The sequence below is a fragment of the Myotis lucifugus genome, unplaced genomic scaffold (genome assembly GCF_000147115.1).
Source record: "Myotis lucifugus unplaced genomic scaffold, Myoluc2.0 scaffold_211, whole genome shotgun sequence".
In the NCBI taxonomy this organism is placed as follows: domain Eukaryota; kingdom Metazoa; phylum Chordata; class Mammalia; order Chiroptera; family Vespertilionidae; genus Myotis; species Myotis lucifugus.
Window position 1 is genome coordinate 2,043,697 of NW_005871259.1, and position 15,224 is coordinate 2,058,920.

Below are 15,224 nucleotides of genomic sequence, written 5' to 3' on the forward strand. Positions count from 1 at the left end.
CCACGTCTCAGTGTCCCGGAATCGCTGCAGACCTCTTAGAGAAAGCCGCCCTCGAGTCGACCGATGCCAGACAGTCAGTTCTCCCCGTATGAGTCTGGGTCCCCAGAGACTCGCCCTGAACTGGAGTCAGAGATGTCAGGAGCTTGTGTCTCCCTCCCGATTGAAGAAGACAGCGCGTCCTCAGTTGCCAGCCCTTTCCACGTGTGCCACCGTACCTCTGCACTTTACTTCCGCACCTCCTCTGAGTCTCAGTGTGCTTTTCTCTTTCCTTCTAGTTGTAGAATTTCCACTCGGCCAGCCTTTCTGTGGTTCTGGATGATGTCCGTTTTGTCTTTTAGTTGTATTTTTGAAGTGGTTGTGCGAGACAGCAATTTCCGGTGTTTACCTATGCCATCTTGGTTTCTCTCTAATTAGGTAATTTCAAGGCAAAAGACTTTAACTGAAAATTTACAAAACATTGTTCAACAAAATTAAAGAAATAAATAAATGGAAAGATAGCCTGTGTTCATGGGTTAGAAAATTTTATGTTTTTAAAATATCAGTACCACCCAGGGCCATCTGCTGATTCAGTGCAATTCCTATCAAAATTCCAATGATGTATTTTGCAGGAATAGAAAAATCCATTCTAAAATTCATAAGGAATTTCAAGGGATCCCAAATAGCCAATACAATCTTGAAAAAGAAGAAATTTGTAGGACTCCCACTTCAAGAGTTTTTTTCTTTTTTTCCCATTTTTGCACAGGCTGTGACCTTTACTATGATGTTGAATATAAGTGGTGAAACTATGCATTTGCCTTGTCCTTGATATTAGGTAAATTGTATTGTCCTTCACCATTAAATACAAAGCAAAAAAGAAATCTAGGAAATTTCCTGCCATGTCATTGCTTTAGGTCCCAAAGTCTATAGGCAATCTGTTTGCTTATGTTTATTTGTTATGACATTTCCAGGATTTTTAATTGTTCTTAGTGGAAGGATTGGTAGAAGTGTTTATTCCATCTTTGCCTGGAACTGGAATCACCTTAATTTTTAAAGTTTTTTTTTTCTATTTCTTTAGAATTCTTAATGAATTCAAGGGCATTTCCCACTCCCCTCCTTTTTAGCACTATAGATATTATTTCATTGCCTTCTGACTTGCATTGTTTCATACATGAAAGCTGCACTCATTCTTATTTTTGTACTCCGGTATATATCATGTATTTTTTTCTCTGGCCCCTTTTTATTCAATAATTTTCAGCAAGTTTATTATGTTATGCTTTACTTGTTTTATTGAAGTTTGTATTTCTTTTTTATTTAATATATTTTTATTGCTTTCAGAGAGGAAGCAAGAGGGAGAGAGAGATAGAAACATCATGATGAGAGAGTATCATCGAATCTGGAGCTCAGAGTCTGAGGCTCCCTCCGGATTGAAACAGTCAACCGCGTCCTCAGCCACCAGCCCGCGCCACGTGCACTCCGCACCTTAGTATTTTCCTTCTGCACTGCGCCTCCTCTGATTCTCAGTTCCTCCTAGTTGTAGAACTTCCATTCAGCCAGCCTTCCTGTGGTTCTGGGTGATGTCCGTTCCGTCTTTTAGTTGTATTTTTGAAGTGGTTGTTCGAGGCAGCAAACTCCGGTGTTAACCTATGCCGCCATCTTGGTTTTTCTCCAGCGAGTTTATATTTCTTATGGTTTGTTTAGTGTCTTGGAACTTTGAGTTTATAATTTTTATCAAATTTGGAAAAAATTTTGACCAGTACTCATAAAATTTTTTTTTCATTATGAAATTTTTTACTTTGTGAATATCACATTATTGTGTCTGGTTTTTGTTCTTTTCATAGTATTTAATTTATTTTGATAGGCAATTAAGTGACTTGTAGATCAGCTTGGATTCTTTTGAAGATTGTTTTTAAACTCTATTAGGACCTGGCTTTAGTCCAGAGATAGTTAAGCCCTACAAAAATGGGTAATATTACCCTCTGGTATCTCTATTGAATGTCCCTGGTATTGGGCAATGTCTTTCTACTCTGCCTAGTGAAATCTGAGTATTTACCATCATGTATGAGCTCTGGGAATTATTCAGGTTATGGTACTCTGGTAGTTCTTTGACTAGCCTTATAGAATTTCACCCTGCACATGCACAACTTAGTATTCAGCAGTATACTAAAGGAGATCCATACACAGATTTCTAGAGTTATTTTTCTCTAACTTTCTTCACTTCAGTACTCTGCCCCATGCTTTCTAGCTACCTCAGCCTCTCAATACTCTGATCGCTCTCTTTTCAACTGGTTCTACTTCCTCTACCAAAGCTCTCATAAAGGGAAAGTGGTTATAGGACTTCTCTCTCTCTCTCTGTCTCTCTCTCTCTCTCTCTCTCTCTCTCTGTCGTTTTTTATGTTGTTTATTGTTGTATGTGGGTGTTTCCAGTTTTTCTCAGGGATCACAGTGCTGCACTAACTATTGTCTGATGGTTGTTTCATAAACATTATCCAGGTTTATAGTACTTCACTGTATTTCTATTAGTTTCTGTCAGGAGAATAAGTGTGGTATCTGTTATTCTAGCATGGCCAGATGAGAAAGACTCCATATCTCCTTTTTTAAATTGCTGTTACGTTTTTTAAAATAGAAAATCATTTGTAGGAAAATATTTTTTCACCATAAAATTATCTTTAAACTTCTTTTTATAGCTTTACTGAAGCAGCAGTTGAGATTCCCAGTCCTCCTGAAACCCCAGCCAAACCTCTTGAACCTGAAAGCACCTTGCAACCCGTGCTTTCTCTCATCCCAAGAGAAAAGAAGGTCCCACGTCCCCCAAAGAAGAAGTATCAGAAAGCAGGGCTGTATTCTGATGTTTACAAAACTACAGAGTAAGTAATAGTATCTCTCAGCTGACATCCTTTAAAGATCTTTTATTCTTCCATGTTTGAAAAAACACTTTGACAGTCATAAAGCACAATACAAATGTAAAATACACAAATGTGAATCTCATCACAAACACTTAAATGTTCACTGTAATACCACCACACTATGTTGTTCGGGGCTAATGTATCTTCTCTGATCTTTACCTGCTCTCTGTCTTTCCAGATGACATTTCTATAGTTTGGATTCTAATGGTGTTTGGGTTTTTTTGGTAATTAAAAATAATGGCATTGTGCATGTACCTAAAATAATCTTGATGATTATTCTACATTCATTCCTCATTGGTTGAATGTTTTCTATGTTCCAAGCACTTTGTAAAATATACCTTACTTTAAAAAACTTCATATTTCCTTGGGAAAATATAGCATGATAAACAGTCTAATTGAGAAGTTTTAAAGCCCCCAAAGGGATATCAACTAACTGTATCATTGAATAAGAAGTGTTTTATAGCCCTGGCCAGGTAGCTCAATTGGTTAGAGTGTCGTCCCGATATGCAGTTTGTGGGTCTGATCTCCATTCAGGGCACATACACGAATCAACCAATGAATACATAAATAAGTGGGACAACAAATATCTCTCTCTCTCTCTCTCTCTCTCTCTCTCTCTCTCTCTCTCTCTTTCTCTCTCTCCCCCCCCCCTCCCTTTTTCCCCTTTCCTCTTGCTCTAAAGTCAATAAAATTTTTAAAAAATAGAATATAGTTGAGTTGGGTTATGGAGATTCAATAGTAGTTTCCAAGGTAGAGAAGGGCATTTCATTTAGAATAGAATGTGCAAAGACAACATTAGGTTGTAAAGATTTTTCATGTATTACAACAACTCAGAAGTTATGTTTCTAAAATTCAGTGGGTGTTGTGGAAAATAAGCATTGCTTCCCAGAATCCAAGCTGATCTACAAGTAACTTAACTGCCTACCAAAATGAATTGAATAATGAGAAACCACAAAACCATGGATTTTACTGACTATAAGGTATTTATTTATCCCATTAAGCTACAGGAAATTTTAAAATGATATATTTAGGAAAGGAAGTGAAAATGCAAGTTTGTATTTTAAGATGATAATTCTGGCAACAGAGTAGAAAGTGAATTGAATGAGAGTTAATAATGGCAGAAACTCACTATCCATCAAAAGGTCATGAGGGTCTGAATTTAGACAAGAAAGTCTGAAATTGAAAGATGAGAGTTTAGATTTTAGAGATACATTTAACTTGTGGTTTGAGTGATCAAAGTGTAAATCACAGCACTTTCTTTTGCATTGAAAAGATTTTTCATTAACTTACCACTGAGGTGGATAGCACATAAACTCTATGAACTCTATTCCTTCTTCTTGGTCATGAAAATGTTTTATTAAGTTTAGTTTCAGCTTCCAATAATAGGAAATCTTCAAATAACCAAGACTTAAATGATAGACATTTATTTTCCTCTAATTTAAAAGAAGTTGTGAAGTACACAAGGTGTCTTTAGGAAACTACACTTCTTTTTTTCTGTTCTTCTATATCAGCACCAGGCTTGCATTCCTATGGTTACTTCTTGTCCTCTTATTTCAACATAGCTGCTAGAGTCCAGTCATAAGGTCTTCATAAGAGAGAGCAGAAAAAGAGAAAAGGGAATAAAAATCATGTACCTTTTTTGTAAGGAAACTCCCCTTCAAATATGCTGAATATGCCCCCTCTCAAAATTCGTATACTGAATTCCTAATCCCCATTGTGTTGGTATTTGACAGTTAAGACCTTTGGGAAGTAATTAGGTCATTCAGGTGTCATTCTCCTGAATAGGATTATTACTGTTATAAGAAGAGACAATGAGAGAGAGAATTTTTCTCTACTATGTGAGAATACAACAAGAAGGCAGTATCTGCAAACCAGGAAGAGGGCTCTCACCAAAACCCAACCCTGATCTTGGACTTGCCAGCCTCCAGAAAAGTGAGAGCTAAATGTTCATTGTTTAAGCCACCTAGTCTATGGTGATTTGTTATAGCACAAAATGACTAAGGAAGGAAAATTCAAAACCTAATTTATAGCCATTCGCCAGAACATAGTCATGTAACCACACTCATCCACAAGAAAGGCTAGGAAATAATGGTCATTATTCTATACTAGAGGCCTCGTGCACGGATTCATGTACTAGTGGGGTCCCTCTGCCTGGCCTGTGGGGATCGGGCTGTAACCGACTCTCCAACATCCCCTGAGGGGTCCCGGATTTCGAAAGGGTGGTTCTCAGGTGACACACCCTGGAATAGGGCTCCCTCCTCTCTGGTTCCAGCACATCGCCTGAGAACTGCAACTGCCAAGTCACTGCAGCTCAGCAGCTCCTGTGTTGAGCATCTGCCCCCTGGTGGTTAGTGTGCGTCTTAGCTACCGGTCAGACAGTCGCTTAGGCTTTTATATATACATAGTAATAGTAATATGTGAAAAAAATTAGCATTCTGGCACTACAGATGAGAAAATGGTAATGTATTTTGGGAAGATCTAATACAGTTATCATTTTAAAGCAATATTTTTCTGAATAGAGAGAACAAAAATATATCAAGTTTTTGCTAAAAAAATATAAGATTCAAGTTTTGCTTCTGTTTTTTCTTATGTTCTTTTTATGGATTAAACCCCTAAAAATGAGAGATGAATAATAAAATCAGACTGTCTATCCAAAGGTCAATATCATCAACTACATTAGTATATTTTTCTGCCTTTTTAAAAAAATTATTTTATTTTTCAGTTGACAATCAACCAATGAATACATAAATAAGTGTAACAACAAATCTCTCTCTAATATTAGTTTCAGGTATACAACCCAGTGATGAGACATTTATATAACCATGTAGTTGAAATTAGGATTCACTCTTGGTGTTGTACATTCTATAGGTTTTGGTAAATGTATGACATGAATTCACCACTGGAGTATCATACAGAATTGTTTTACTGTCCTAAAAATCCTGTGCTCTGCCATTTGTTTTTTGGTCCACAAAATGTTACAAGTAAATTGCAAGATTACTTTTTTTTCAATTACAGTTTACTTTCATTATTCTGTATTAGTTTCAGAGATACAGCCCAGTAGTTAGTCTTGTACTTTACAGTGTGGTCCCCAATATTTCAAGTACTCACCTGACCCCATGTATAGTCATTACAATATTATTGACTATATTCCTTATGCTGTACTTTACATCCCCTGGACTACTATGTGATTACCAGTTTGTATTTCTTAATCCCTTCACCTTTTTTACCCAGCCCTCCAAATCCCCTCCCCTCTGGCAACCATCAGTTTGCTTCAGTATCTATGAGTCTGTTTCTATTTTGTTTGTTTGTTTATTTTGTTCTTTAGATTCCACATATTAGCAAGGTTACTCTTGTATATATGTCATAAAAGATCTTAAAAAACTATGAGAAGTGTCTCTGACTGGGTAGAGTTACACCTGGTTTGGTGGTACTTGTCTCATATCGACAGGGACAAAGGAACTCCTTGTTTATCCTAGCTTGGCTTTTGGTCTGTGCCTGTGCCTGTGCCTGGTTCATGTCCTGACACATAGGGCGAAAAACAGCTATGAGGGGAGACTGGTTCCATCAAAAATGGATCAAGATGAAACAACATTATTGGTATGGAAGATGAATTAGATGAGGAAATATTAGAAATTAGAAGACCAGTTAGAAAGCAGGACACCCTTGAGGTTTTCCAAGATACAAGTAATGTCATGAACTAAAGTGATAGTAGTGACTGGATGTTGGAAAGCATGGACTCTTAAAATTTTTTGACAATAAGATTGAAAGGAATTAAAAGACTTGTTGGATAGTAGGGAATAAAGCACAGAGCTAGAATCAATGACGATCCCAGTGTTAAAATTTGTTTTCTGTGTTAATGATGTCATTAGCTAAGCTACAGATAAAAGTGGTGCAGCCAATTTAAGAAAACCTCTATTAATGTGCACTTACAATGCCGAAACCGGTTTGGCTCAGTGGATAGAGCGTCGGCCTGCGGACTGAAGGGTCCCGGGTTCGATTCCGGTCAAGGGCATGTACCTGGGTTGCGGGCACATCCCCAGTGGGAGATGTGCAGGAGGCAGCTGGTCGATGTTTCTCTCTCATCGATGTTTCTAACTCTCTATCTCTCTCCCTTCCTCTCTGTAAAAAATCAATAAAATATATTTTTTTAAAAAAAATGTGCACTTACAAAGCCACCAAAATAAAGTCTAGTAATACAGTCATCAGACTATCAAAAGAAGTTAACCTGTGATTAGTTTTTTGTTTTGTTTTTTTTAACCACTGTAGTGGGGATTTTCTTTGCCCGGGATACCAACTTGATTCCTGTATGGCAGGACTTGTGGCGCCTCAGGTGATAGGTGTCCCTGAAAGCTTTACTGCAGTAAGTGCACACAAATGAAGTTTTGTGTTTTTCTTTTTTAATTCCAATGGCATTCTTTAATGTTTCTGGTGCAGCCTGAGGTTTCTGAGTTATTGGTATTGGAAGTAATGGTTTCTGATCGGGGGCTCCACAGCAAAGCTCAGGAGGAGCAGCAAGCTGTTTTGTGCTGCCTGCTGTTGGTGATGAGAGCCTTCATGGGTGTGGAACAGGAATGTGGTCCAGTTGGCTTCCATGGCTGTGGCGGCCAACCATCCTCTCCTCACTCCCCCCAACTCGGCGAGCCTCCTTAGCCAGAGGAGGTGACAAAAAAGCCTGTGATTAGTTTTTTGTGTCTACTATAATAAGTTACTTAAATTTCTTTTTTTTTAAATATATTTTATTGATTTTTTACAGAGAGGAAGGGAGAGGGATAGAGAGTTAGAAACATCGATGAGAGAGAAACATCGATGAGCTGCCTCCTGCACACACCCCACTGGGGATGTGCCTGCAACCAAGGTACATGCCCTTGACTGGAATCGAACCTGGGACCCTTTAGTCCGCAGGCCGATGCTCTGTCCACTGAGCCAAACCGGTTAAAGCGTAAATTACTTAAATTTCTTAAAGCAACACAAACTTACCTTACAGTTCCTGGGGTCAGGAGTTCAATATGAATCTCCAGGCTAACATCAAGGTGCTGGCACGTCTGCATTCCTTCTGGAGGCTCTAGGGTACAAACCTTTTACTTGCCTTTCCAGTCTGAAGAGGCTACCCACATTCCTTGGTTTAGGGCTCTCTGTCTTGAAAACCAGCAATGACAGGTTGAGTCTTCACATTGTATCACTTCAACCTCAGTTCTATTTTTACTTTTTTTTCCCACTGCCTCTTTCACATTCCTGTTCTACTGATTACATTGAGCCAACCAGATAATACAGAATAACCTCTCTATCTCAAAATCAACAGATGAGAAAATTTAATTTCACCTGCATATTCTCAGGTTGTAGGGATTACGATGACATGGGAGAGGAGAGTGGATATTATTGTGCCTACTATACCCTGCTAGGTTATAGGATTTGGAATGGGGAAGTAGGGTTTTGACTTCTTATTTTATGGTGACCCCCGACCATAAAATTATTTTCGTGGCTACTTCAAACTGTAATTTTGCTACTGTTATGAATCGTCATGTAAATATCTGATATGCAGGATGTATTTTCATTGTTACAAATTGAACATAATTAAAGCATAGTGATTAATCACAAAAACAATATGTAATTATATATGTGTTTTCCGATGGTCTTAGGCGACCCCTGTGAAAGGGTCATTCGACCCCCAAAGGGGTCTCAACCCACAGGTTGAGAACCGCTGCTCTAGGTCCATTCATGTTGCAAATGGCAAGATTTTATTCCTTTTTATGGTCAAGTCATATTCCACCTTAAATATGCACTACCACTTTATCCATTCAGCTATTGATGGGCACTTAGGTTACTTCTATATCTTTGCTAGTGTAAATAATACTGCAATGTGTCTTTTGCATTTAGTGTTTTGGTTTTCTTCAGATAAATACAAGTGGAATTGCTGATTCTTTCTCTGTGTGTTGTTTTAGCCTTAGCTTTAGAGTCTATTTTTTTCTGGTATAAGTATTGCTAACCCAGCTTTTTTTTTCTTTTTCTTTTCATTTCTAGTTTCATGAAATGTCTTTTTCCATTTCTTTACTTTTAGACTGTGTGTGTCTTTTGATCTGAAGTGAGTCTCTTATAAATAGCATATGTAAGGGTCTTGTTATCCATTCAGCCACCATATGTCATTTGAGCATTTTATCCATTTGCAGTTAAAGTATTGTTAATAGGTATGTAGCTGTTGCCATTTATTATTCATATATTTTATCTTTTTTCTTCTTCTTAAAGAAGACCTTTTAACATTTCTTGTAATACTGACTTGGTGTTAACTCCTTTAGCTTCTTCATATCTAGGAAGCTCTTTATCTGTCCTTTGATTCTGAATGATAGCTTTGCTGGGTAGAGTAATCTTGGTTATCCTGTAGGTTCTTGTTTTTCATCACTTTGAATATTTTGTGCCAATCATTCTGGCTTGCAAAGTTGCTGTTGAGAAATCAGCTGACAGTTTTAGGGAGCTCCCTTATAACTAACTACTTTTCTCTTGCTGCTTTCAAGATTTTCTCTTTATTTTTAACCTTTGGCATTTATTTATGACTAGAGGCCCAGTGCATGGATTCGTGCACATTGAAAGAAAATTAATTAGAAGAAATATTTTAATATCGCTATTTGCCCTTTCTCTATAATAGAAGTGTCAACCAAATTCACGATCAACAATGACAGATCGAAACACAACACATGCGATTGGCACCAGCAAGAGCTTTTTATGTATCACGCACGTGCGAGTCAACTTAGTCTTTTATATATATAGAATAAACTTGCTTAATTAGACCAGCTTTCTGATTTAGCTAAACTTTTTCTAGTCCAATGAAGCACCCCAACATCTCTTTCAGGTAATTGTCAGCAACACAGCAGTAAATATCAACATGAAGCAGATTATTATTGTAGATCATGCAGGGAGAACAAAGGGTAAAATATTTAACTGCAGCAGTGTGCAGTGTTTGACTATATTCTGTGCAATGAGAAAACCCGAAGTCATTTTCAAGGTCCACCATTTCTTACTTCTTTTTAGTCGGGTCAAGTTTCTGAGCTTTCTAAATCTCCGTTATCCAGCTCATGAAAAGAAAATAGGATTCTACTGAGTCTCCTATCTACCTACTCCAGGACTTATATGAGGATCAAATGAGATGAGTCATGGGAAAATGCTTCAGACATTTGGTTAAAGTGTAAAATGTTTCCACCTGGCTATAAAGTAAGCCGTGTTCCTGGGCTGAAGAAACTCCAAGGAGGCTAGTCACTAGGGAGAGGAAGCCAGGCATTGCTACGTGACGTCATTATCCGGCACCCACAACAACCATTGCTGGGCTGGGCTGTGGGCCGCATTTTGCGCATGGGGTCTTGGCAGCATCCATTGCAATTTGGTGGGATGTCACTCTGGGGTGGTGGCAGGGCCTGTGTCCCAATGGGAGGAAGCCAAGTGTTGCTTTGTGGGTGCCAGGTTTGTGGTGCCATTTCTCTGTACCAACGGCCAGTGCAAGTCACGGCAGCTCCTGCGTTGAGTGTCAGCCCCCTGGTGGTCAGTGCATGTCATAGCAACCAGTTGGAGGGTCAGACACTTAGCATATTAGCCTTTTATATATATAGACTAGAGGCCCGATGCATGAAAATTCATGCAAGAGTAGGCCTTCCCCTGGCTGCCAGCACATCTTCCCTCTGGCACCCGATACCTGGGCTTCCCTCACAGCCCCGGCTTTGTCTGAAAGGACGTCTGGTCTAATTAGTATATTACACTTTTATTATTATAGATATGTCTTGGTCTGGGCCTCTTTGGGTTCATCTTGTTTGGGACTCTGGGCTTCCTTTACTTATATGTCTATTTTCTCAAATAGGTTCTTAATCCTTTGTTTTCTCTCTTCTCCTTCTGATACCCCTATGATGCAGATGTTGTTAGGCTTGATGTTTACCCAGAGGTCCCTGAAACTATCCTCTTTTTTTTTTTTTTCGTTTTGCTGTCCTGATTGGATGTTTTCTGCTACCTTGTTTTGGAAATCACAGATTTGATTCTCTGCCTATCTAATCTGCTGATTCCTTGTTCTAGCCAAGCCTTAATTGTTGTAGTTAACACTAGAGTGATTTGACCACCAGGCCGACTGGCTGTGGAAATCAGCTGGAAGTTCCCACTAAGTTCTTTAAGCATCCTTACAACCATTGTTTTGAACTCTGTATTTGGTACTTTGCTTGTCTCTATTTTATTTAGTTATTTTTCTGGAGAGTTCTTCTCTTCTTTCAATTGGGGCATGTTTCTTTGTCTTCCCATTTGGGCTGCCTCTCTGTGTTTGTTTGTATGTATCAGGTAGATCTGCTGTGTCTCCCATACTTGATAAAGTGGCTTTATGTAGTAGGTGTTCTGTAGGGCCCAGTGCTGCATCCTACCTAGTGACCTAAGCTAGTCGCTCCAGGTGTGTCCCCTGTGTGGGCTGTGTGCACCCTCCTATTGTAGTTGAACTTTGATTGCTGTTGTAGTTGAAATGGTCGCTGTGGGTGCCGGATAATGACACCACGTAGCAATGCCTCGCTTCCTCTCCCCATGCCTTCTGATTGGCCCCCAGGCTGATAAGCTATGAGTACCAGCCTCAACTACAGTGGAGGAACTGCTATGCAGGAACCAAACCCACAGAGCAGAATTCACTTTGGCAGGTTCTGATTCCTGCCAAATCTGCCCCTTGAGTGTGTCCCATGTAGAGGTGGTTTGGTGGTACTCCAGCGTGATCTGGCTCTAGGGCCTCCCAGAAGGTGTAATCCAAGTTCACCTGCTGCCTGTGTCCTGCCTGGATCCACTTGGTGTGAGCTACAAAATGATCTGCCCAACTTGTGCTGGGCTTAAAGGTGCCTTGGGGAGGCTAAGCTGCCAACCAAGGCCAGCTGCCACTAGTGCTGGTCCTGGGGCTGCTTAGCAAAAGATACAGGGCATTCTGAGGCCAGATGCATTTGTGTGGGATTTGTGAACCTTTGAGAGGTTTTAGAAAAGTCGCTAGCATGAGCCAAGACAGGCCATTTGTATGGAAAAGCCACTGGAAGCCTTGGGTGTGCCTGCAATGTGGGTGGACTGTGCGTCTCAGCAAATCACCAGGACAGGGCAAACAATTAGGTAGATTAATGGAAACTCAAATATTGAGGGTGGTGGTGGTAGAGCTCAACAAAGGAACACTTCTGCCAGCACTTATGTCTGGAAGAAAGCTGCCCCTCCAGTCATCACCCTGAAACTAGACAATTCAGTTCCTCCCTGTATAGCCCTCTTGGTTTTCGAGCTACTGCCCAGCACTGTAGCTTAGACCAAATGAGTTCGTCTCTGATTAAGTCTGTGCTTCTGCTCTTTAAGAACATCTGGGACTCCAGCAGCCCTCCATTTCACCCAGTTTCTCAGCCACAATCCCCACTGGTTTTTTCAGCCAGAAGTTATGGGAACTTCTCTTCCTGGCACTAGAACCCTGGACTCCTGAGATTTTCTTCTGATTTTTAATCCCCACAAATGTGTGTGTGTGTGTGTGTGTGTGTGTGTGAGAGAGAGAGAGAGAGAGAGAGACTGACTAGCCCAGTTCAGCTTCTCCAGCCCTCCTACCAATCTCAATGTTGTTTCTTCTGAATATCCTTAGTTACAAGACTTCTGATCAGCTACATTTCAGGCAGTTCTGACTGAGGGTTGGTTACTCTGTAGTTTATTGACTTTCGATCTGATCTTGGGAGGACACCAGTACAACGTTTACCTACTCCACCATCTTGACCAGGAGCTCCTAACTTGACTTATTCTTTAATACAGGTCTGATAGGCTTAATAGATAACAAAAGTTAATATATTTTCATAATAACAAGATTTAAGACACCAAAAATTTTGTTTCTGCCTGGCTGGCATGGCTCAGTGGTTGAGCGTCGACCTATTAACCAGGATGTTAGGGTTCGATTCCTGGTCAGGGTATATGCCCAGGTTGCGGGCTCGATCCCCAATGTGGAGTGTGCAGGAGGCAGCTAATCAATGATTCTCATCACTGATGTTTCTATCTCACTCTCCCTCTCCCTTCTTCTTTGAAATCAGCAAAAATATTTTTAATTATATTTCTTACATACAATGTTTATTCAGCCTCAAAAAGGAAAGAAATTTGGAAAACTACAGTATGGATGAACCTCAAAAACCATTATGCTAATGAAGTGAGTTAGTCACAAAACAACAAATACTGATTTATTCCACTTACATGAGGTACCTAGAATAGTCAAATTCATAGAGATGGAAAAGAGAATGGTGCTTGCTGAAGGCTGGTGGCAGTTAATTGTTTAATGAGTACAGAGTTTCAGTTTTGCGACGATGTGCTAGATGGAAGTCAGTGATGGTTGTACAACAGGTGAGTGAATATACTTAATTCTGCTGAACTTCACATTTAAAAATTGTTAAAATAGTAAATTTTATGTTATATATATCTTACCACAATTTATTTTCTTTTCTTTTTTTTTTTTTTTTTTTTTTTTTTAAATATATTTTATTGATTTTTTACAGACAGGAAGGGAGAGGGATAGAGAGTTAGAAACATCGATCAGCTGCCTCCTGCACATCTCCTACTGGGGATGTGCCCGCAACCCAGGTACATGCCCTTGACCGGAATCGAACCTGGGACCTTTCAGTCCGCAGGCCGACGCTCTATCCACTGAGCCAAACCGGTTTCGGCAATTTATTTTCAAAATAACTAATTAAAAATGTATATTTCAACTTTTCAGGAAGAGCCATTACCTTAACTTGTGAGATATCCCTCTAATCTGTTATTTAGACTGGAAAATGATATAATATAATTCAGAAGCCATGATTTTTTGGTATTAATAGATGGGAGTTGATTGATACGATATTCTTCTTATCACCCTAGAATTCCATTTCCTGAATGGAACATTTTAAAACAAAAAGGAATTTATCAGATACTGTGAAATATCTCTTTGCATCCTAGTTCAGTTTTTTACTGGTCTTTTACTATCCCCTAAAATTAGAACAAAATATAATAGTCACAAATAAATAAAGTTTTAGTAAACTTAATGAGAACTTACTCCATACTACAAAGATACCTAACTTTGTCCTAAGTCCCCCACAGAATGGCTTAGCAAAAGGGGCAAGATCTTTCTCCCTAAAAAGATTTAGTAGAGCAAAAAGACGGAATTTTAAACTATGAGGATCCTTACATATAATGGTACCTAAAATTTCCTCAATGTTAATATAAGAACCAGCAAGGGATCTTATTTTTAAAATCAGGATTTCTAGACCCTCCTTCAGGAATTGTGCTTTAAACTGTATATACTAGAAGAATTCAAGGAAGAGATAGGAATTCAGTTTTGTGGTAGAAATTGGGAATTAACATGTCTTAACATATAAAAATCATCATCATTGCTACAGTAATGATAGTATTGTAAACTAGAAATTAGGAAGTGAAATACTTATACTTTTTAAAAATACTTCTTAATAGATCTTTAGTCACTTTTTTTTAAAGAACACCATGTTAGCATTTTTCAACTTGAACATGTCTTAGAATTCACCTCTCTTAAGGGCTAGAGAAATAAATCTTGTATGTAATGGCAGTACCTTCCCTGATTAAACCTTTTTATTTTTTTCACATTATTTTATTTTGAAAATATTTAAATCTTTGGCAAAATGAACACTCATACACCCTAAACAAAATTTATCAATCTTTTGCCACATTTGCTTTATCTTTGTCTAGACACACACATACATGCTTTTTTTTGTGGTAGGGAACCCAGTGAACAATTTGAAAGTAAGTTGCAAACATTTACCCCTAAATATTTCAGAAATTTTCATATAAGAACTAGGATGTTCTTCTATCTAATCACCATACCATTATTATACCTAAGAAAGTAAGTAGTATTTCAATAATTTCATCTAATATAAAGCCTACATTTATATTTTATCTATTGTCCTAAAATTGTCCTTTATATTTTATTTTATTTTAGTTTAGGGTCCAAACAGATGTCATGTATTATATGTGATTGTTATGTTTATTATTTTAATCTAGAATGTGTCCCATCTTTTGTTTTTATAAGATTGTTTCTTTTTGAGGAACTCAGGCTAGTTGTCTTGTGCTATATTCTGTATTTTCCTGATGATTTCTTCATGATTAGATTTAGGTTAAATCTTAGCAGGAATATTACATTTGTGAAATTTTATATTTCTTATTGCATCCACTTATTGTCCCATTGTTGGTGATGCCATATCTGATCACTTGGTTAAGGGAATGTCCATCAAATCTCTCCACTGTAAAGATACGTTTTTCTTTTTGTAATTAGTAAGTAATTTGGGTTAATATTTGAGGCTGTGGCCTGTTCTCTGGCAATCTTTTATCTAATAGTTT

The 15,224-nt window shown here is 38.4% G+C and overlaps 1 protein-coding gene and 1 non-coding gene across 7 annotated transcripts in view; both read left to right on the top strand.

The window, feature by feature from the left end:
• Positions 1 to 15,224, top strand: part of ASH1L (ASH1 like histone lysine methyltransferase) — a 124,895-nt gene that overhangs the window by 66,661 nt on the left and 43,010 nt on the right. For all 6 annotated transcript variants that reach the window (XR_002831441.1, XR_002831442.1, XM_023761597.1 and 3 more), the window contains one exon: positions 2,664 to 2,843. Coding sequence is in view for 4 of the 6 variants with exons in the window: in XM_023761597.1 (XP_023617365.1) it covers positions 2,664 to 2,843 (180 nt within the window). In the remaining 2 variants the exon portion in view is untranslated. The remainder of the gene's footprint in view (positions 1 to 2,663; positions 2,844 to 15,224) is intronic.
• LOC111827738 lies at positions 6,274 to 6,412 on the top strand. The gene has a single exon (XR_002831454.1). It is a non-coding gene; the product is annotated as a small nucleolar RNA SNORA48 (small nucleolar RNA).